The 25,000-nt window shown below is 38.1% G+C and overlaps 1 protein-coding gene and 1 long non-coding RNA gene across 3 annotated transcripts in view; both read left to right on the top strand.

The window, feature by feature from the left end:
- Positions 1-15,767, top strand: part of LOC122802729 (acetylserotonin O-methyltransferase-like) — a 357,415-nt gene extending 341,648 nt beyond the window's left edge. For both annotated transcript variants that reach the window (XM_044072491.1, XM_044072490.1), the window contains one exon: positions 14,650-15,767. In XM_044072491.1, the coding sequence (XP_043928426.1) occupies positions 14,650-14,867 (218 nt within the window). In that variant the 3' untranslated portion in view covers positions 14,868-15,767. The remainder of the gene's footprint in view (positions 1-14,649) is intronic.
- A 4,735-nt stretch (positions 15,768-20,502) lies between these two features.
- On the top strand, positions 20,503-24,446 carry LOC122802730. The gene is made up of 2 exons (XR_006364972.1): positions 20,503-21,450; positions 21,503-24,446. It is a non-coding gene; the product is annotated as an uncharacterized LOC122802730 (long non-coding RNA).
- Positions 24,447-25,000: the final 554 nt, after the last annotated feature.

Here is a 25,000-nt window from a genome sequence, read left to right as displayed (position 1 = left end):
ACCAAAATATGCACCAGAGTCCCCCTACAGCCATTCCAATGTCCCATTACCTGGTTATTGTGGCTCATTTACCATAAACACTAATGTGTGCATACTGCTTAGCTTCTACAATAATTATTTGGATTTTATTTTTACATTTTATAGCACAATGTACAAACACTAATAGATATCTGCTAAACAAAGCAATACTGTCGCACAATAAAAATAGACTTGGCATTAAAACTTCTCTGCCCTTGAAACTCACATCCATTGAAACAGCATTGAAACCCATACCACATCAAAGAAAATGCTTCTGGCCAGTGGTGGATAAAGATTACCTCTGGGTTGTTTTCAAATCATAGGCCCCTTGCACACAAAGCAAGAAACATGCATGCATTCTTTGATAAACCTTCCTGACTTTATTAAATTATATTCCTTGTATAATACAGCACACTTGTTAGACTTAAGTCAGAGCGCATTTTAAATTTATTGTTTGAACATTTTTCCAGTAGGCAATGAAACAAAATGCATGAACCAATAATGACAAAACTGCCCAATTCAAAACATTTCCATCATAAAATTCTACTCACACACACATGCACACACACACACACACACACACAATATATATATATATATGCATATATACATATATATATATATATGTGTGTGTGTGTGTGTGTGTATGTATATATATATATATATATATATATATATATATATATATATATATATATATATATATATATATATATACATATAGAGGTATACATTCATATGTGCGATGGCTACAGTCAGAGTAACATACCACTATGCTAAATCAGCACTGTCTTGAAAGATAGGAAGACTGAAACTTAAATGGCTATCATTTAGTGAATTCATTTCTCACTTCTCACCATTGCTCTCAACGTCTTAGCACAAAAAACCTGAACAAAGCCAATAATGGGGGAATACAGAATTCAATTCTCACTTCTTACCATAGCTCTCAACCTCTTAGCACAATAAATCTGGACAAAGCCAATAATGGGGCAAATACAGCCTCCAAATAGGGGCAACATTCAAATACTGGTCTTATAAACTTAGAAAATTGCTAGAATAAAAGGTTTTGTGTTACCATTTATTTTCTGAAGATATGAAGTCTGAAATTCAAATGCCTGTCATTATTTAGTGAATTCAATCCATCAGTGATTTGCCACAAAAATCCTGAAAAAACACAGATTTAATGAGGAAGTGAAAAAAAATATGAAGCATAAATTCATAAGTGGTGGTGACTAGGGACTTTAGGCTCTTTTTTTTTTACCTGTGCCCAAGGTACAGGGTTTGAGCCTGAGTATCTCTAGCCACCAGGTGTATTCAGCTGGGGGCATTTTCACACACACACACACACACACACACACACACACACACACACACACACACACACACACACACACACACACACACACACACACACACACACACACACACACACACACACACACACACACACACACCTCTGAAAATACAAACTCAGACCCACACCACTCCAAAAGAAATACCCTGAAATAAATCCATTATGAAGCTCTGGAAATAAAAATAAATGCCTAGCTCTGCAGTACCATACCCATGCTGCACTTTCCACTTGCAGACAGCCAGAAATCCATTCAAACAGTAGCAGTCACCCGGAAGTGCATGCACATGAGCCCTTGAGCTCAATTCTGACAAGCTGATCTCATTGCACGCGTAATGACGTCAGCTCAAACTCGAAAGAAAACAAAAATGAAAAAAGCTGGGAAAAAAATCGTAAATGAAGGGTTGCTACTCAGGAATCATTGCACCCATTATTTGGACCCCAAAACTCAGTAAAAACCGAGTAATTCAGTATGGTTGGGAGGTATGGAGGGTTAGAAAAGATGAGGAAGAGAGAATGGATAAGCTATTCACAGGGAAACAATGGGAAGGCATATATGTGTGGCTCCCAAATATGCAACAAAGTGTAGAAGATTTAGGATCTCTGCTTTGAGGTGTTTGCATATGTATTTTTGTTTTCCAAGCAGACGACAAATACTTTTTCCTCAGGTAGATGGCAAATGTTGGAAGTGTGATGGGAAAGAAAGATGCAATTGAGAGCATATGTTTTTGGGAATGTAATGAGTTGGCAGACTTGAAAAATTCCCTACAGAGTACTCTGTCAGAAATAATGTGCGATAAAATAGGTATAACTATTGAAATTATTTCTTGAGCTGGGATACAAGATTTAAATTGCCTAGACAAAGCAAGGCCTTGTTAAATTCTGGTGGCTGACAAAAAAGCAATTACTAGAAAGGGTCGGAGTCATTAATGTCTACTCTAAATGCACACAATATGCATTCAAGAACATCCCTTCCACATTTTTTGCAATTTGTAGTCACTCAGAAAGATTGCACTAAATGTACATGTACTCTGCACTTTGTGGTAACCTTTATGACTCCCCGTCGATATTTAAGGCTGCAGGAAAATCAGTAGGAAAACTAAAATTAGGAGGAAGAAGGTGTGAGTTATATTTGTGTTGTCTGTTCTGTCAGAATGGTGTACACTTAGTGTAGGCATTAACGAATCCCAGGGGAAAGTCTAAACCAGCTGTACTTGAAGTATTGAATACTGTAACAGAGATAAAAGAATCGGAAGTAGGATCTTTAGAAAATGGTAGGAAGCAAATTACTTAGAAAAACATGGCAATTCTAGGAAGAATTCATGCAGAATAATGGATTGGAGGATGAATGAGGTGTAAGGGAAGGCAGGAGTTGGTCAATTTATATAATGTTGAATTGATGAAAATGATTCAAAAGAATATATGTGATGTATAATGTTTGCAACTGTGAATATGTTAATAAGGTTTTTGTTTTAATATGAATGCATGTTTGCCTGTGTCTTAGGTGATAATTCAAATAAAGGTGTAAAGCCTCCCAAGCTAAGGACACCCATAAGGCTTTCTTTTATGTTTTGCAACCTTAAAGGCAGCAACCAAATATGTACTGAACTAGTGGTGATTGGAACCACCTATACAGAGCCAAATGATAAAGCAAACCTGCTGGCCAATAAATTTAGCTCTAATTTTATCTCCTATATCTCCTGTAAACCCCCAAGAAATACCATCCATCTTTTTCTCCACAGACTATTACTGGAGAAAAGGTCCTCATTGTGTTTACAATGACTAAGAACACTGCTTCGAAGGACCCTAATAATATCCCAAGATGCTTCTGTCATTTTTTAATTTCTCAAAATCTTTTGGGTTTCTAATACCATGATGGGAATGGGGCCCATTCCTAAGTTAAAGTATGATTAAAGGTCATGAAATTAATATTGTTTCAATCTTTGATGTCAGCCAAAAGTGTTCTTTGCAGCACCCACAATGTGTCCAGTAATTACTTCTTCTGCAATTCATATGGAGTTACATGTATTCATAACATATCTAAATATGATTGTAAATTCTTTTTTTTATAAAACCTGTTGCTCCTACTGCTATTGGAACTGTCTAGGTATCTTTTTTCCACACTGTTCCTGTTTCTGGCTGCAAATCTTGATATTTTATGACTTTGTGGCTCGCTGTATGCAAGACACTGCAGTCACTAGGTGTAATGATTTCAATGATCAATCCTGCTTTTTTCTTCTTTTTGTGGACCACTCTATCTGGTTTTCTTGCATCTATCTTTTGAACTATTGGTAATAGATGATCCCATATGATGTAGACCATCATTTTCTATGATGCTTTGCAGCTCATGTTTCCAGTGTCTTTCAGCTACTTCAGTATTATAATGTTTGCATAATCTCCATTGCAACAGTCTTTCCAAATTATTATGCCTTTCAGTATACAATCCTTCTGCCATTAGTATGTCACAACCAGAAACAAGGTGTGAGACTGTTTCCAATTCTTTTTTACAAAACCTACATTTGTCTGTTTCTCCCACATGTTCAATGGACTTTGTAAACCAACGTGTACGAAACCCACAATCTTGGGCCGCCAATATTAACCTTTCATCTTTTGGTTTGAATTAATTTCCCCTTAACCATTCCTGCATTTGATCCTGATCAATATGAAGTTCTTTCAGGAGTTTTCTATACTTGCAACTATATTTATGTATTTTTCACATTTCTTGCCTTCTCATCTTATCCTCCACCTTATATTCTTTCTTTTATCTTTTGGCACATTCAGTTGCTGCCTGATTTTTATCTACTTTTGGTTTGATTTCCATTCCTACTTGACAATGTTTCTGCTAGACTGAGAAGGGAAGTAATTTTAAATTTGTTCTCCTCATATTTCAAAACTTTCACTATGTTTGGGACTTGTGAGGTCAGCAGATATGTGTACAGTCCCACGATTGCAGATCTATACATGTAATCAATTTCAAGGAGGCCCATACCTCCTCAGAACGGGGAATATATAATCTTGGTATGCACTAATTTTTATAAATCATATGATAAGCATGTAGCATCATTCTTGTTTTCCTGTCTAATCTATCCAACACCTTTTGGGGCCAGTCAATCCTTCCAAAACTGTAAATTAAGACAGGAAGAGCAAATTGGTTTATAGCTTGAATTTTTTTCCTAGCTGAAAATGTTGCTTTCAGGATTAATTTCAGTCTTCTAAAATGTTCTTTACTAAGTTTTATTTGCATTTGTTCATACTTTATTGTTGATCCTTCATGAATTCCCAAATATGTATACACTCCCTCTTGCTCAAGTTCTTTTATATCACATTCTTGTCCCAAACTGATGTTTTCTTGGTGCTGCAATGTTCCTGATTTAAAGGTTGCTTTAGCACATTTATCAAGACCAAATGACATTCTTATATCATTTGAAAATGTTTTGACTACTTGCAGCTGTGTTTTCAGTTCCTCATCTGATGAGCTATACAGTTTCAAATCATCGACAAAGAGAAGATAAGTTGTCTTTCCACTTTGTTGTTTTCTAGGAGCCAAATTATAGCCATGGCCTAATCTGTTAAGTAGACAGTTAAATAGGCTAAGGGCAATACAGAATAACAGTGGTGACAGAGAGTCACCCTGGAATATCCCCCTTTGAATTTTTATCCCTGGAATAATAATTTGTCCTTTATCATGGCTTAATTGCAAAGTGATCTGCCACTGTTTCATGATCACTGTAATGTAGTTGATTAGTGTAGGGTGTATCTTATACATTTTTAAGCACTCTTTTATTCATGAGTGTTGGATACTATCAAATGCTTTTTGTAGTCAGTCAATGCCATACTAAGATTCTTCCCCTTTTTACAATTCTCCATTACAACTTTATTTAGCAACAGATGCTCCTTTGTTCCATATGACTTTCTTTTATTACCCATTTTTCTATTGCCATGATTTAATTTTCTTCTAAATGACTATAAACTCTGTCGACATCAATTCCAGTGTATAGTTTATACATCGATGGAAGGCAAGTTATTGCTCTGAAATTTTTAGGATGACTTGCAGGTTCACTCTTACGTAGGAGCATTGTTTTTCCTGTTGTTAACCAAGTTGGTATTTGTTTGGGGTGTGCATATAAATAGTTCTTACTCATGGCTAAATCTTCATGCATAGATGTTAATACTTTTAGCCAGATGTTAGGAACGGCATCTGGGCCTGAGGTTTTCCAAATGGAGGCTTTTCTTAACTTTATCTCAATTTCGCTGGCCATTACTTCATCCCATTTCATATCCTGTACCTTTGAACTTCTTATTCTTTCTTTTACTTCTTCTATCCATCTAGCATCTTTGTTATATTCCACAATATCTTCATAGATACTTCTCCAAAATGTATATATTTCTTCTTTTTTGGGTTATCTTTCAATTCCTTTTGTCTTGTTTCCCAGTTCTCTATAGAATTCTTGAGGTCATCAATGAAATGCTTATTTTGTACTTTTCCTTTATATTCATCTGTGTATCTTCCAAGTTTTTCTACCTGTGCTGATATTTTGGTTTATTATTTGTGATCGTGCATGATAAATCCTGATCCATTATAATACTGCACATTGCTTTTACCACTTCTATATTTCTGAATATTTTTGTTGATCTGTTCCCTCTTCTATACTCTTCTAACAGTGACACTTCTTGTCTTAGTTGCTTTATAGTTTTCTCTATTCGATACTTCCATGACAGTATTCGATTTCTCTCCTTCCTCTCCTTTACTACCCTGTGTTCTTGTGGTAGACTTTTATGTTATTAATTTAGCTGCACAGTAATATATCCTGTTTACTTCTGTTTTACCGCATGGATCTCTATGGACAGTCCCAATTATTGTAGTCATTTGTTTTATCAAACTTCTACCTTTTTGGGTTTTTTGACCTTCTGCAGTCTAGTCCTTCATTGACCTTAATGTGTGTATCTATCTCTATTAAATAAAGCAACTATCTCTTTTTTTGTTCTCCATTTCCTACGGGCATTCTATAGAGAGTTCTATACCATCTTCCTATGGCAGATTCTCTTCATTTTCATCCTGTGTCATCCATTGCTCTGTCATATGGGAACCCCCTAGCCTATCACTCCTCAACATTGATTGTGTCAGAGTTGCGACAGTTTCCTGTTCCTTTCCTTGCTGTTCAACTTCAAGTGAATGTTTATAATGGTTTCCTGTGGAAGGCTCCAAAGGATGTTCATATGGCAACTGCCCAATTTCTTCCCGTTCCACAGTTTTTTCCTTAATTTGAATGTCTATTGCTCTATCCTGCTGTGGTGCTTCCTGAATAGCGTGAAACATGTCCTATCAGGTCCACTAGAATCTCTGTTTAACCATAGCCACCTGATAGGCTTCATGCCAATTAAATGGAGAACTGCAAAGGTTATCCCTCTACACAAGAGGGGGAGGCCTTCTATGGACCCAACTACAGACCCATAAGTCTGCCTAGTTAAATATGCAAGGCCATGGAAAGAATTATCATGAATCCAATAAACAATGACATAGGAAACCAACAGACACAGGACCCTTACCCAGTTATTTTCTTTTCAAAGGCAGGTCATGCCTCCTTAACGTGATGGACTTCTTTGAAAACCTCACTTAAGTTATGGACAATGGTAAAACATTGCATACTCGGGCATTGTAAATACTCTTACAAAATTAAAGTTAAACCCATATGTCTCTCAATGCATAGCCACCTGGCTCACAAGAAGTAAGGATGGGGGAATTCACATCCACAAAGAGACAAGCCATGAGTGGAGCCCCACAGGGGACTTTTCTTTTTGGCATCTACTTCTCTTAAGGTTAGGCAAACATTTGGGGACTCTGGCTGACCAAGTTTGCAGATGATTACAAACAAGGCATGCTTACTGAATCCTCTAAAGACACAGATACCCTTCACAATCCTGACACAGACAAGCAACTGGTGCCAGAGACATAGAAAAATGTGAAAAAATGCATAATAGTTCCCTTTTATTTTTGGATGGTGAGTTGAAGAACATACTAAGATCTTATACGTATGTACCCAGAGACACTAAGCATTTTTTACATGATTTATTTGTATGCTTAGAGAAACTAGACAATCTCAATAATGTGCTCCTTGTGACCATGGACGTTGTGTCCCTGTTTACATGCATTCCTAATGATGACGGTATCAGTTCCATTAGACAACAATTGTTAAATACGGGGAACCTAAATGTGACCAAGATAGACCTTTTATGTCTTCTAATGGAAATCGTCCTAGAAAATAATATATTCTTATTCAAAGAAACCTGTTATAGACAAAGGAAGGGAGTAGCTATGGGCACTAGTTGTGCCAATAGCTATGCCAATCTTGTGATGGTTGCATTCGAAAAGATCTACATTACATCTGATACACATATCTTATTCTATAGAAGATTTGTAGATGATTTATTTTTCCTTTGGAGGGGTAGCTCCAGCTCCCTCCATTTGTTTTTTGAAACCCTTAACAATCTAGGGTCTTTTTTAAAATTCACCATGGATTCTTCTGCAGATTCGATACATTTTTTGGATGTAAACATTTTCAGATCTGGCGGTGCACTTTTCACTCAGGTATATTGAAAATCATGTTATAGGCCCGCCTACCTACACCGCAATAGCATGCATAACCCCAAGATATTCCCCAACATCATTAGAGGACAAGCCATGAGAATATCAAGACTGTCTTGTCTTGATTCAGACTTTACACATGAATTGCATGAACTTGAGAAAGGATTTAATCAGAGGGGTTACAATACTGAAGAAATTTCGAGAGCATATATGAATATTGATGCACTAAGGTTAACACGGGCTAAACCATATTTCTCCAGAAAAGAGAGTGAAAGTAGTAGTTTAACTTATAATACTGCAAAGAATCAAGGTATATTGCCTGTTGTATTACCTTTTAGTCAGAATAGATATGTAGTACAGAAAGCTATCTCTGAAAATTGGAATATACTAATAGTTGACGACAAAGTTAAAAATCTAGTAGGTGATGAACCTAAGTTTGTATATAGAAATATGAAGAATCTAAAACAAGTATTATGTCATGCAAATGTTGGACAATCCAATAAGTATATCAATATGAATGGTCTGGAAGCAACTCAGAAATGTGGGAATTGCCCTCAGTGTGCTCATATAGATGAGTCACACTATTTTAAGCATCCAGATACAGGACATCTTTGGGAAATTAGGTGCAATAGTAATTGCTACACTAAGAATGTAGTTTATGTTGCCCATTGTGTGATCTGTTTTCAATTTTACGTGGGCAAAACTAACAGGACACTGCGTGAAAGGATCAGGGATCACTATTATTGTTATGCTCGTAAACAGCAATATAGTGCCTTGCTAAACATTTACTTCAAGAAGGTCCTGAACATACATTTCTGTTCCAGGTTCTACATATAGAACCTGAGAATTTGTGGTTAGGGAACATAGTTAACAGCACAGAGGAAGCTGAGATGAATTGGATTTTCAGACTAGTCTCCCATAGAGGTAGGAGCATGAATGAGCAGATATCTTTAAAACCACATCTTTTAACTAGGAAACGTAAGTGAACAACATACATTTTTTTACATTTTTTACATATTTATTACAGCCCATATACATTGTTTAGATTTTTTATATATTCTCACATACTTTTTATATATTTTATTTTATTTCGTCAAATATACCGGATCACATGTTTAGATTCTGTATAGTTACTGCTTATTTCACAGTCTTTTACAAGCCATTGTTAGCTGTTAGGCTGGATCATTCCCCTTACAGTTTAACATACCACATAATTTAGATCATAGAATATTTGATATGCAGTTACGATACACCAGTCATAGTATTTTCAACACTTGCTGTTTTGTAGATCAATTTTAATTTTAATTTCTGTTTTTGCCAATTTTTATGAGCGTTTAACAATGATGGGTTTGTTTGATACAATTCATTAGAGTTTTTATTAGAGAATGTCAATGTTAGATGTTTTTAAATGTTTTATTTCCTGTCTGGATAATTGATTAATTGGATTGATTGTGATATTTCCTTATATTTAAACTTTGTGCGATGAGTCTTGTTCGTCTGATGAAGCGGTGTTGATTACACCGTGAAAGCGCTCACTTTTTTATATGGAATAAACAAGTTTCTATTCTAGTACAGTTTCCATCTGGAATTTGTCAACATTTTTACAGCTGTTTGCATTCTGCCTTCTGTTTTGGTTTTTACTCATTTTTGGGCTACGTGTTTTGTACTACGGGTGTTTGTGAACATTTTCTCTACGGGATTCATGGAAGGACTCGAATGCCACAATTCTCCCCCTAACCATGGGGTAATTAACAGCCTACAGTCGGGAAGGCTAAAGAATATTCTTAATGACAATGTCAATCCACTTATGTTGCTGGATAAATCTAGGACAGTCGCTGATGTTGAAACTCCAAGGGCAAATGAACAAGCGGTAAGAACAATAAAAAAAGATATTGAAAACGACCTATACCGCTTTAAACGCTTACAAGCCCAACGCTTCCATATGGAAGCTTGTTTGAGCAATAAGGTTGTGCCGAGAGGCTTAAGAATCCTAACGATGCCTACCTACGGTAACTTGTATCCTACCTTGCTCCTTGAATGGCAGAAAATTAATTTAGAAGCCAGTTATTCATACATTAAACTCTTGATTGAGTTTTTTCAGCCAATTGAACATGATTTATGTGAAAGTATTATGACATCTCATGACAAGCTCAACAACTTGCATGGTCGAGAACAAACTGACCTCTTCATGCAAGAACTTATTGACAGAGTTATAAGGTATGAGAACAATCTCATTGAGCAAAAAAAGAAAAAACTTTTGAGGGACATTGGAGACTTTTCCAGACACAATGTCTTTGTATGGCCAAGGCATAATACTGTTAATTCTGGACAGCGTTCTAATAATAATAACCATAACAACAGGATTGGTCAGGTCTCCAATCAAAACCAAAAGACCAACAGAAGAACCAATCGTCCCCTTAATGCAAGTTCTGAATTCTTCAATGTTGCAACCTCACTTAACCAACAACTAGGAACTACAATTCCTGAAGACACACGAGAAGCTAAACGGATGGAAGCTTCTAACAGTGACACCGTACAGAGCAACAAGTGTGATGACGTCACAAGGTCTGAAGAGACTGCTTCCAGCGTCACAGTATGAGACGTAGTTTCACCGGAATCATCCAAATCGCTCTACACTACACCGAATGAGTTGGTGTCTTGTTTTACCACTAATCTGGACAATGACAACTCCAGAAATAACACGCATACTTTATCCAGTGTGGTGCGACGAAAAATACAAATGGGCAAAGAAGATAAAGAACATTTTTTAGAAGCACCGTTTCCGATAAGAGCAGGGCGGAAAAGATCATTGGAACTAGACAATGTGAAGGGAGCGAAAAAGAAAGAGATGCCCCTTTACTCTCAACAACAAACCTTGCAAAAGTTCTGGAATCCGGATCTTTAGTCTTGAACATCTCTAAACATAAATTATCCACAGCTGAAATGGACTTACTAAATAAAGGTATGACTTTTGTACCAACGTCCAATATGGACGTTAGCCAAGCCATCTTATCTCTTCGTATGTTCACTCGTAATGTAGCGTTGAAACTGCCGTTTACTCATAACAATGTACTTACAAAGTCTAACAGCGATTTGCGCTGCAAAAGTACTTTTATGCCACATTTACCACCAAATGTAGAAACTTTTGTAAAGGCTGTAGAGAATGCTATTTACAGAGATATCACTTTTGCCAATGCTATTCAACATAATAATTTAACCAAACCTGAAAGGCTAGCTTTGCATGAATTAAGTCATAATGAAAGTATCATAATTAGGCCTGCAGACAAGGGTGGGCCTGTGGTAGTGTTAGATACTGAGTACTATGTTAATAAAATGATACAGATGCTTGATAATTCTTCCTATGAGGTCATCAACAAATAACAGGTTTTCTTTCTACAACAGAATATTTTTTCTACACTTTATGAATGCAAATGTATGGGTTTGATCCCTGATGAATTATATAAGTACTTTCTAGTGGAATTTCCTTTGATACCCACAATAACTGGCCTACCAAAAGTACACAAAAACTTGTTTCAACCCGAATTTAGACCCATAGTTTCTGGTTCTGGGTGGTTAACAGAACCCATATCCATATTTTTGGATGGTGAGTTGAAGAACATACTAAGATCTTATACGTATGTACTCAGAGACACTGAGCATTTTTTACGTGATTTATTTGTATGCTTAGAGAAACTAGACAATCTCAATAATGTGCTCCTTGTGACCATGGACGTTGTGTCCCTGTTTACATGCATTCCTAATGATGAAGGTATCAGTTCCATTAGACAACTCATGTTAAATACGGGGAACTTAAATGTGACCAAGAGAGACCTTTTATGTCTTCTAATGGAAATTGTCCTAGAAAATAATATATTCTTATTCAATGAAACCTGTTATAGACAAAGGAAGGGAGTAGCTATGGGCACTAGTTGTGCCAATAGCTATGCCAATCTTGTGATGGTTGCATTCGAAAAGATCTACATTACATCTGATACACATATCTTATTCTACAGAAGATTTGTAGATGATTTATTTTTCCTTTGGAGGGGTAGCTCCAGCTCCCTCCATTTGTTTTTTGAAACCCTTAACAATCTAGGGTCTTTTTTAAAATTCACCATGGATTCTTCTGCAGATTCGATACATTTTTTGGATGTAAACATTTTCAGATCTGGCGGTGCACTTTTCACTCAGGTATATCGAAAATCATGTTATAGGCCCGCCTACCTACACCGCAATAGCATGCATAACCCCAAGATATTCCCCAACATCATTAGAGGACAAGCCATGAGAATATCAAGACTGTCTTGTCTTGATTCAGACTTTACACATGAATTGCATGAACTTGAGAAAGGATTTAATCAGAGGGGTTACAATACTGAAGAAATTTCGAGAGCATATATGAATATTGATGCACTAAGGTTAACACGGGCTAAACAATATTTCTCCAGAAAAGAGAGTGAAACATATAATACTGCAAAGAATCAAGGTATATTGCCTGTTGTATTACCTTTTAGTCAGAATAGATATGTAGTACAGAAAGCTATCTCTGAAAATTGGAATATACTAATAGTTGATGACAAAGTTAAAAATCTAGTAGGTGATGAACCTAAGTTTGTATATAGAAATATGAAGAATCTAAAACAAGTATTATGTCATGCAAATGTTGGACAATCCAATAAGTATATCAATATGAATGGTCTGGAAGCAACTCAGAAATGTGGGAATTGCCCTCAGTGTGCTCATATAGATGAGTCACACTATTTTAAGCATCCAGATACAGGACGTCTTTGGGAAATTAGGTGCAATAGTAATTGCTACACTAAGAATGTAGTTTATGTTGCCCATTGTGTGATCTGTTTTCAATTTTACGTGGGCAAAACTAACAGGACACTGCGTGAAAGGATCAGGGATCACTATTATTGTTATGCTCGTAAACAGGAATATAGTGCCTTGGCTAAACATTTACTTCAAGAAGGTCCTGAACATACATTTCTGTTCCAGGTTCTACATATAGAACCTGAGAATTTGCGGTTAGGGAACATAGTTAACAGCACAGAGGAAGCTGAGATGAATTGGATTTTCAGACTAGCCTCCCATAGAGGTAGGGGCATGAATGAGCAGGTATCTTTAAAACCACATCTTTTAACTAGGAAACGTAAGTGAACAACATACATTTTTTTACATTTTTTACATTTTTCACATATTTATTACAGCCCATATACATTGTTTAGATTTTTTATATATTCTCACATACTTTTATATATTTTATTTTATTTCGTCAAATATACCAGATCACATGTTTAGATTCTGTATAGTTACTGCTTATTTCACAGTCTTTTACAAGCCATTGTTAGCTGTTAGGCTGGATCATTCCCCTTACAATTTAACATACCACATAATTTAGATCATAGAATATTTGATATTCAGTTACGATACACCAGTCATAGTATTTTCAGCACTTGCTGTTTCGTAGATCAATTTTAATTTTAATTTCTGTTTTTGCCAGTTTTTATGAGCGTTTAACAATGATGGGTTTGTTTGATACGATTCATTAGAGTTTTTACTAGAGAATGTCAATGTTAGATGTTTTTAAATGTTTTACTTCCTGTCTGGATAATTGATTAATTGGATTGATTGTGATATTTCCTTATATTTAAACTTTGTGCGATGAGTCTTGTTCGTCTGATGAAGCGGTGTTGGTTACACCGTGAAAGCGCTCACTTTTTTATATGGAATAAACAAGTTTCTATTCTAGTACAGTTTCCATCTGGAATTTGTCAACGTTTTTACAGTTGTTTGCATTCTGCCTTCTGTTTTGGTTTTTACTCATATATATATATATATATATATATATATATATATATAGAGAGAGAGAGAGAGAGAGATGAATGGGGAAGTAAATTTGTTAGTTGACATCTGTTTAGTCAACACAATTTGGTTGACTAAGCAGATCGTTGAAAGTTTGCAAGATTGCATAATTCTTATGGCTGAGGAATATGCCCTTTTCCCATTACTGTGTGATCATGGAGTTTTTAATTGTATAACAGTGAGATCATTTCCTGTAACATTTTGTATTTAAGTCACTACTTGTGTCATTTCCTATGTTTCTGAAGAAGTTCACGTAAAATAAAAGGTGGATGAAAGTGCTAAAAACATTTTGGAGAGTGGCGTTCGTTTGTAGTTAAACTGGATCATCATTTTGGTTTGGTGTTTTTTGTTTTATATGATCATGGAGTTAGTGTCTATAATTAGCAGGAAGTGTAGGGGCAAAGCCCCCCTCCCACACACTCACACACACACACACACACACACACACACACACACACACACACACAGAAAACAATTTTTTTTTTTTTTTAATTTTGCATGTGCAGAGATTATTGCCTGGTGCATGCGTATTGATGTGTCAATGTTTGTGTTAACATCAGGAAACTCAACAACTGGTTCTGTCAATTATTTTAAGAAAACACACACACACACACACATATATATATATATATATATATATATATATATATATATATATGTATATATATGCTATTCTGCCTATTAACATGTAACTTTATTGTACAGAGTGTGCCAATATACAACTGCAAGTATGAATACCATGTCAATAAGGCCAAAATGATGCAATTAATTAAAGTCAGCTTTTAAAAATAGTTCTTTATTCTTACGTTTCAACTAATCTTTTGCTTAGGAGGTGCCATCCTGATAATTGAAACAGTAATGAACGAACACAAAAGTGGGCCGTTTCAAAGCCTTTTGTTCACTCTGATGATGTTGATTGCCACAGCTGGAATGGAAAGGACAACATGTGAATACAGCAAACTCCTAAAAACTGCTGGATTTCAAAACATTGAGACAGGCAAAACTGGAAAGCTGTACAATGCCATTTTAGCCAGAAAACTAACATAAAATGGACTATGTTCAATCTGTAATTTTTTTAGATAAAGAGAGAGATGATCTGCTTTATTTCTTAGACTTCATATATATGGGACAGTAGTGCATGAGAACAAAAACACAAGTGAAACAGTAAATGATTTATTCAAGTGCAAAACCACTGTATAAACGCTGAAAAACAACACATGCCCCGCCTCCCATTTGCATGCCCTCAGCTGACCGCTGCTCAGGTTTCTATAGTGTTCACGATCCTATCCCCTTTGGCTGAGCCCACACCTGTGACAAGCTGAGCAGGAGAAGTAGAGTGGAGCATCCTGCAGCATCACTAATACAGGCTTGACATGCTAGGGAGGATTGTTTTGTATGCTGTAATAAGAACATGAATTGCAACATCCAGTCTACTTTGCAAACATTATCATAACCATTCGTGTTTTGTATTATTTCTTACTTTTTTAATTTTGGATTTTGCAGCCACACTTTCAGATCTGATTTGTGTTTCATGTCTATTTTTTTTTTTTTGTAATCCAGTTGTAATTTGTAGTTATGCAATATTTATGGACTTAAGGTAGTGTTGACAGAACTGAATGAGATTCATCATATGTTAGTTTTCAAAATATGTTTCATTTTTCAGTGTGTTGTTCACTTGGTATATGAGTAATTAATAATAGGAGCAACCATTTTTATGGAGACAAACTTTTGAATATATGCAAAAACAGTTAACTTTTTGTTCTCTGATAACTTCAGCAGACTACATCATAAACGATATCCTATAATTTGAACAAAACAAATATGAATGAGCAGTTTATAGAAATATTGGGAAACCTTTCAGCCATTCTACTGCTATATCATCACATTCACTCAGAGATTAAAAAAATCAGAAAATCTGTTATTCTTATTAAAATTATAAAATGAAAAGTTTGTTTAAGAATACTATTTGCTTGGTAAAACATTAGAAAATTTAAAAAAAAATCCTGTTTTTGGTAAATAAAAAGCAGCCTCCCTCTTTTGAAAAATTAAATTGTGGTTTCTCATCTGTTGCTAAACACATGACAGAAAATACTGAACTGTGAAAGGATCCTGTATGAATAACTGTCTTGTTTAATTGATATGCATCTTAACCAACTTGATTACTACACATATTTCTCCGCTCTGTGTTTGTTTCAAAGTTTGTCCTTTTTTTTCGATCGTACAATACAAGCCACATTTGAGTCATTTTTGCTAAATGGAAATAAGAAGTTATGTATTCAGCATAACATTCCATGTTTGTTGCCGATAATCTCGCCTTCATTTTGCTGGTTGGGTTCGGAACCAAGCATCGGTTCTGAATTGGCCTAATACTAAAGCTCAAGAGCTTCCACTGGCTTGAGGCTATACCCTATCCCATCATGCCTAGGGAAGATAACCCAGATCTTGTTTGCAAAATAGTAACGCATTTGAATTTATATACAAAATCCCAATGGTAATAGTTATTAGCCTATGCCTCAAGAGGCAAAAAGGAAAGCAGATAACACAATTTGCAACCAATAAAAATTTCCTCTTGATCCTCCAGGAGCAAAGGTTGGGGGAAAGAGGGTGGGATGCAAGAATGAAGGTGAGACTATGGACAACAAACATGGAACGCTATGGTGAGTACATAACTTCTTAATGTTATGTTGTCCTATCTCGCCTTCATTCTTGCTGGTTGGGACAGCATCCCTAGCACCTTCTTTCTTGGGTGGCTCAAGAGAATAAACTGTTCAGAACAGTGGAACTAAAGGACGCACTGTTCCAGAAGGCCACATCTACTTTGTAATAAGCAATAAAGGTATGAGGTTTGACCCATGTGGCTGCAGCACAGATTGAATCCATATGTAATCTGGTCTGAAAGGTGGTTGACGTTGACATAGCTCTTGTTGAGTGGCCTCTAATCTTCCTGGCAGTTGTTTATGTTGAGAATTATATGTGTGGGTAATAGTGTCAGTAAGCCATTTTGACAAGGTAACTTTTGATATTGGTGCACCTTTCTGTTATCTGAGGGGGAAATGAATAACTGGTCAGATTTTCTAAATTCCTTTGTTCTATGCAAGTAAAAGCATAACTGTCTGTGTACGTCCAATTGGTGTAGCAAATATTCTCCCTTGTTGCCATAGTTTGGAAAGAAAACAGGCAGGTCAATGGACTGATTTAAGTTGGTTCCAGAACATACTTTGGGAAGGAACAAAGGATTTGTTCTAAGAGAGAGACTCTGTCTTTGTGAAAAACTAAGTAGGGAGGGTGTATTGACTGAGCTTGAAGTTACAAAACCCTCCTAGCTGAAGTAATGGCTACCAGAAAAGCTGTTTTCCAGGTTAGAAATTTTAGTTGGCAAGAGGAAGCTGGTTCGTATGGTGGGAGAATTAAAGTAGACAGTACCAAACTGACATCCCAAGGAGTTGGTGGTTCCCTTATTGGAGGCCTTAGTATGAATGTACCTCTCAGGAAAGCTTTGCATAATCTGTGCGACATTATATTTGATCCCATGTCTCTTATGTGGTACTCAGATATGGTGGCTAATTGTACTTGTATGGTAGCTGCTGCTGTGCCTTCATTGAAAATTTCTGTTAAGAAATCTAAAATTGTACTTACGGGGGCTGTGAAGGGGGTTACGTGATTTTTAGAAGCCCAACAAGAAAATCTTTTCCATTTGCTAGCATAAAGCTTTCTAGTTGTGAGTTGAAATTAGAATATGACTCACTGCAGGGTATATGTCTGGAAGCCTGGCTAAGATTGGAAGTGGAGCAGCCAAGCTGCCAGTTTGAGGGTCTGGATAGAGGGATGGAGCATTCCTGACTGATGAGTCAGAAGATCTGGTACCGGGTCCAGAATTCACGGCTCTTCTCAGAGATGGGGCCATTGGAAAGGAAACCAGATCAGATGAGGCCAGTATGGAGCGATGAGTATTAACCTGCAACTCAATTATTTGGCTTTCTGTAGAACTTTGGGGATTAAAGGGAATGGGGAAAAGGCAAAAAAGGAGTCCCGGGGGCCAATTGTGAATGAGCGCATACCCTGGTGACTCCCCCAGGTGGGGGGAATTAGGGCAAGGTAGCTGCTGCATTTGGTGTTCGTGGATGTGGCAAACAGGTTGTCGCAAGGCTGGTCCTACTTGCGAAAAATCTGGTTTGCAATTTCTTATTTTAGGGACCACTCATGAGGCATTAGAATTGCTCTGCTCAATTTGTCCACTATCATGTTGGATTTCCCCGGAATATGCACTGCAGTCAGAAAACATTGAGAAGAGATTGCCCCCTGCCATACTCTTTGAGCCTCTCGACACAGGAGGTAGGATTTGGTTCCACCTTGTTTGTTGATATACCACACCATCGACATGTTGTCTGTCTGTATTGCAGTCATACCTGGTGGAAGAGAGTTCTGGGATGCCTGCAATGCCAGAAGCACCACTCTCATCTCTAGGACATTGACGTGCAAGTGGTACTCATGTTCCTGCCAAGTTCCTTGGATGGCCTTTCCCAGATAATGCCCCTCCACCCTATCTGGGAAGTGTCCGTGGTCACTGTGGCTACTGGTTGGAGGAGAGCAAGCAACCTGCCTAGAGTTATCTGCATGGAATGAAGCCACCAATGTAGGTCTTTCTTGCAGGAGTCTGCAATGAAGATCTTGTGAGACATGGGTAACTCTTGCATGGACCATTGAGCGAAGAGAAGCCACTGTAGGACTCTCATATGTAGGCGTCCCAGCAGTACTAATGTTATAGCAGCGGCCATAGTGCCCAAGACCTTTAGAATCAACTTTGCCTGTACATTTTTATTTGAAAGCAAGATGGAACGTGATGTCACAGTGTCTGTACCCTGTCGTGAGGCAATTTTGCTACCATGTCTACTGTATTTATGTCTGCTCCTATAATGCTGTGATGGCAACAAGGCAGATTTTTTTGTAATTTATGGTAATGCCCAGTTCTGAGCAAAGATGAATGGTGGTGTCTCTTGCCTTGATTAGTAGATGCTTGGTGGTGGCGGTCAGGAGCCAGTCAACTAAGTATGGAAACATCCAGAATCCTAGATGCCTCAAGTGAGCCATGACTACTGCCATGCATTTGTTAAACACTCTAGAGGCTGTAGTGAGACCAAAGGGCAGAGCTCAGAATTGGTAATGACTGGCTCTCAGTCGGAAACATAGATGTCTCCTGGATGGCCTGCCCATTTTTATATGGTAGTACACATCCTGAAGATCAGGTGAGCACATCCAATTGTCTTTTCCCAGAAAGGGAAGTATAGACTGCAGTGTCACCATCCAGAACTTTGATTTTTTATGGGCTTGTTCAGCCTGCTGAGATGCAAGATGGGTCTCCAGTCTACTGTTTGTTTTGGAACTAAAAAGAACCTTGAGTAAGTTCCAGATCCAGTTTGGTCTGTGGAGACTTCTTGCATGACTGTTTTTCTTAGCAACTTTTGTATCTCTAGAGTTGCTTGATCCCTTTGAGAGGGTGGAATGTCTGGGACTGATCTTGTTTTTGGGGGTGGGGTGGAGAAGGGTATGCTGTATCCCCTGGATATTATTGACTGTACCCATTTGTCTTGAGTGATATTTAGCTAGGCTTTTGGGTACAGTGATAGTCTGCCCCCAAATGCCTCCAGAGGTGGACAGGCAGGTCTCCTTTCAGGAATGCTGGAAGGGTCTGCCAGAGAATGTATCTCTGTCACCCTGATTTTCTGGCCCCCTTCTGCCATGAGGTCGGTGTCTTCCATTGTTATTTCCCCCTCTGCCTCTGGGGGAAGATTCACCACGTGCATCTGCTGAAGCTCTTTGAGATTTATGGAACCACATTTTCCCACCCTTCTGGCCTTTGGGGTAAGGCCTGGTAAGGAGGGAAAAACATACTTCCATGGCAGACAGAGTTTCGCCCTCTTGTTCACACCTGGTCAGAGTCTCTTTAACTTCCGGCCCAAACAAGGACGAGCCATCAAAAGGGGCATTAGTGAAGGAAGACTTGAAGGGCTCAGCAAACTCATAAAGGTGCATCCAGGAATGCCGCCTCACAACAATTCCTGTACCAGCTGCCCTAGTCGCACCATCAGCTGCATAAGAAATGAGCTGTATAGAGGAGTTGACTACTGAATTTAAGGTAGCAAGCTGGGTGGTCACCTTGTTTGGAACCCTTCCAGCTGTGGACCCTTGGAGGGTATCTTCTAGCTCCTTTAGGAGATCCCTCTGAAGTCTGGTAAAATGGGTCAAATAGTTCAGTGATTTGAGTGTAAAAGCCACTGACAAGAATGTCCACTTCCCATACCTGTCCATTGTTCAAGACTCGTTATTTGGTGGATAGACAGATGAAGAAGTCTCAACTAACTCTTTTTTGGTGGCCACCCCCACCACCATAGCATCTACTGGGATGCCTTTGGTTAAAAAGTCTTTGTCTGATGGAGCAGTTATAAATTAGTTAGGTCTCCTCGGAACAGGTTTCATGGATTCTGGAGAGCCCCACTCCTTTCAATTAATAACGTTGAGGAGCTGGTTAAAGGGCAGAGGCACCCAAGAGGTGGAGGGTCGAGAACAAAATGCCTCCAGGTATATGGACTCATCTTCAGAAGGGGTGAGGTTCTTCCAGCCACCTCTCTGCTTCAGGATCTCTAAGATGTCTGAGAAGGAGACATCCTCAGTGGGTGACTGCAGGGACCCTTCTGAATCATCCAAGTCCATATCTGAAGTGACAGACTCCTCAGGGGAGTCTAGATGTTTCCTCTTACATGCTCTCTTCCAAGGTACCTCCCTGGAGAGATCCTCTGGAGAAATTTCAGAAGGGAGGGACTCACCCAATGGGGCATCCTGGGGCATTGAGTCTCTACATCTGTGGGGGAGGGATGGTAGAAAGGCAGACACCGGCACTTTTGGGGGAAGAGCGCTTGAATCCAAGAGTGGAGACATCAAGGGTGACAGCACACTCCTCATCACCTCGAAGGCACCACGACCTGGGTCCAAGGAAGCCTCTGGCTCTGAAGAGCCAGGAAGCTCCTCTCGCACCATGGAGGTAGGCTCTGAGGCTGATGTAGGTTCCGAGCTCACCTGCACCATTGCCCCAAGAGGTAGATTCGGATCCGACAAAGGTCCGATCTGACTCTCCTCTCCAGACTCGATGGGGGGAGCATCAGCTCCCAGACCCTTTGTCTGAAGATGGTATCGAAGAGGTTGGAGCAGAAGTTGGGACCAAAAACCCTGGGGGGAGTCTCGGACCCGATGGTTCCACCACAAACATATCCAAGCACTCCAGCTCCAAAACCACTCGGGTCAGAGAGGAGGAATAGAAGAAGGGGCAGTAGCAGAAGTTGGTTCCAATTCCTTTTGGGCTGAACTCGAAAGGATCTTGGCTAGAGCCGGAGTCCGAAGCAACCTCTTGACCACCCACTTCACGTCATCATCTGATAGACTCCTGGATGATCAACAGGATGGGGCTAAAGATTTTACACTGCCAGCCACAGACTGTAAAATGGGTGACTGAGGAACTGAGGAGACTGGCTCCAAGGTTGGGGACTGGATCTGTATGTGGATCCTAGTCAGTTCCGGCAAAACTAGTGGAACCGAAGGAGCAGTCTTTTCGGGCCCAAAAGCATTCAGGTCCAAAGTCGTATCCTTCCACAGCTTTTTAGCTGACTCAGAAGCAGGAGCCAAAGAAGAAGTTATTTTTGTAGACTTGTCAGATTTTGGGGATTGAGATGATTTGGAAGAGGTCTGGTTCCCTTCTAGTACCTCAGCAAAAGGTAGCAACCCCTTGATCATTAGTTTGTTTCTATGTTCCTGCAGTACCCTAGAACTGAATCCATGATAGATGGAACCTGAGTCTTGCAGGTGTACTGCACCTAAACAGTAGGCACAACTAGTGTGCCCATCCATTAAGGATATTTTCTGAGAACAGTAGTCACACTTTTTGAAGCCTGACTGCTTCACTTCTTTTCCTTCCTTGGACATAGTGAAAAAAACCACAACAACAACAAAGAACAATGCCCAGAAACTAGGTTAATGATAGAGATAATAAGGCTAGCAAAAAGCTATAAAGCTATCAAACACACCAGACTATGACAAAAAGTAATTATATAACTGCTACTCTACTTTTTTTTTTTTTTAACACTCAAGCAGGGGAGGGAAACAGACTAGAGGAGAGGTCTCTAACTAAAACGACGATCTCCTCTAGCCAGAGGAGACATCTCTAACTTAAATGACAAAACCTCTTAGGATAGAAAGAAGGAAAGAGTTACTCTCTAATTTAAATGGACTCAAAATGGACAGAAAGGAGAAAGAAAAATGAATCCTCTAACTTAATTCATTAAAGGTAAAGTAAAGTTTTAAAGGATGGGATAGGGAGTTGTAGGCCTAACGAAAGTGACGGCCAGCCACAACAAACACAACAAGCAACAAACTTAGGTATTCACCACAGCTGAGACCTAAAACCACTGTCAATTAGCACAAACAACCAATATATATATAAATTATTTAGAAATAAACGAATAATATCCAAAAAATTATTTTGTTTAGCCTGAGCCTAGTGAGAAGCACCTGATCTAGTTTAGAGGCAAACAAGATCTGAGTTATCTTCCCTAAGCATGATGGGATAGGGTATAGCCTTGAGCCAGTGGAAGCTCTCGAGCTTTAGTATTAGGCTGAGACAGAACTGATGCTCAGTTCCGAACCCAACAAGCAAGAATGAAGAAGAGATAGGCGAACATAACATTATAGATTAGTATATAGTTCTTACATTACACCTAGAATGTCATATCATGCTCATATTATTTAATGAATCTTTTATTTACATGGGGTTTTCTGTCCTGTACCAAACCTATCAAGAGAAATTCAGTAAGATGATTCACAAGTCACATCTCACTTACCACACACACTTTATAATGATATTAAGTAAAACAGTTACACATCTGCACTGATCCCCTCTTTTTGGCCGTATGCAATTTGTATATGTTTTGAGGTATTGAGACAACCCAAGCTGAACCCCCCCCCCCCCACCATGTCTCTCTCTCTCTTTTTAACTACCTTCAGCTCTTACACAAAGTAGGTTATATCTCTTAACAAATGTTTCACAGCACTTTCCTTCCATGTTGGTGCATCATTTCTTTTGGGCATCTAGTTTGCACTGTTGAGACAGTTGGCAAACAGTGGCTGACTACAGACAAGGCCGGAAAGAACTAACTGTGTAATGAGGTTGTGTCATGACTGTGGATCTGGAGATGGAAAGAAACACTGCAAATCACTGTATTCAGTTTAACACAGCAGATCCACAGAGGGAGGCAGTAAATAGAATGAAAGGCTGTGGTGCAAGCACTGTGGGTGCTACTTAAACAAGTATGTAGCAGTATAGGGCAGATTCAAAAGTTCAGGGTTCACTTTAATGGAAGGGTAACTTTCAAGTACACAAAAATATATCAACTTATAAAACTATGCTAAAGTTAACTCCCAGGAGAAGTTTCCTAAATCTTTAATAAACAGTAATTTGGGATTCCATACAGAGCAACAGTTTCACTTACTTATGACCACATGGTGAGTGATAGCACAAGTTTGTTCCTGGATTTACTTTGTGACTTATCCTGACCCAACATTATTCTTTCACTCTCTCACCTACTTTCTGGCCCACTCATGAGCTCTTAATGTTTAAGAATGGGGAGAATTGACTGTCAGAGTTAAACCAACACTTGCTATGAAGTAGTAAAAAATGAAATAGTTGCAAGTGTTCTACTACATTTTTTGTAAAGTAGCTTTACTTTAATGCAACATATAGACACACACACACACACTCACTCACTCATTCACTCACTCACTTAAGCATACTAACTTTATACAGAGATTTTATCACATGGGTGCTTCCTGAAGTTCTAATGACAATGAACAAGATTCTTGGAATATCAGAACTACAAATGTAGATATAGGGGAATATATATTATTTCTGAGGCTGCAGTCTCTTGGGATTTTCCTCAACCCAGAGGTGCAGGATTATTGGACTACATACAAGCAACATAAGTGCAAGGGCCACAACTGCCATTTTGGGGGTCTGCAAAGGCTAAGCTGCCCCTCAGCTCAAATGCTTTAAAAGTGAGGCAGCACTTTTTAGACTTCACTGTTTATGTTTGAAATGAGGTTTATTTTTTCTAAGTTTCCAGATTCCCAGTATCAGGTCTTGCAGTTCTGACATGAAGTCTCACTGTAATATTTAAGCATATGGCAAATAGCTTTCATATCCATAGCATTTTTGAAGGGTTTGAATCAAATGAAGCTAGTATGTATTGGTTATACATTCAGTACAATAGTATCACTGGCAAGGCTTGAAATAAAAATTGCTCTCAGCATTTTCATCACACACAAATACATGTATGTACTGCTACAAATATATAATCTTTGTGGCAAAGAACACAATGCATAACTTTTTCTGAAAGAACATGATTTTTAGGGGAAAAATCAAATAACTGAACTTGTGTATAACTTTCAGAAAACCTATAAAATTACTGTTACATCAATAATGTAAGAAAGTCTGCTTACTGCCCTCCGAGAACACCTCTGCATTATTTGTCTGAAAAGCAATCTCTCATTAAAAGTCTCATTTGCTGCACATTATGAAAACAAGAATTGTTGTCATAATTATTTCTTTCATTAACACCAGTATCATGATAAAACGTCAGAAAAGAACAGTGATTGTTGATGGTGTGTTCTTCATTTGTCACAATATGTATACTATAAATAAGCAATTACTGCAACACGCATCTAGCGCAGCTTACAGCCAACAGTATCCGTAGCAACCTTTAACATCTCGGCAAATTAAGTAAGGAATCAAGATGAATGTAGGAAATGTTAGATAACAGTTATAAACACTTTAATTAATAAATTCTTGACTACTGTCTCAAGAGCACATATTTGCAATCATTTGAGTTCTGCCAAAAATGGTATTTCTGCTAAACTGCTACCTTCAAATTCCATCTGTAGACTTCACAAACGTAATAAGTATTCAAATTTTATTGGTGCAAACAGAGTGTAAAACTTAATTAAATGTATTTCCTACCTTTTGACCAGTGTTCCTGCAGTAGATTTAAGTACTGGTACCAGTTAAAATTTTCAAGAAAATCAGCTTGTTTTGCAAATTGTCTTTCAAGGTACTACTTTCAGCAAGTCAGTTCTGTATTTGC

The sequence above is a fragment of the Protopterus annectens genome, chromosome 5.part0, assembly GCF_019279795.1.
Source record: "Protopterus annectens isolate FY-2018-M chromosome 5.part0, PAN1.0, whole genome shotgun sequence".
Lineage (NCBI taxonomy): Eukaryota > Metazoa > Chordata > Ceratodontiformes > Protopteridae > Protopterus > Protopterus annectens.
Note: the sequence above shows the minus strand (reverse complement) of the source record. Positions and strands in the feature narration are given on the sequence as shown.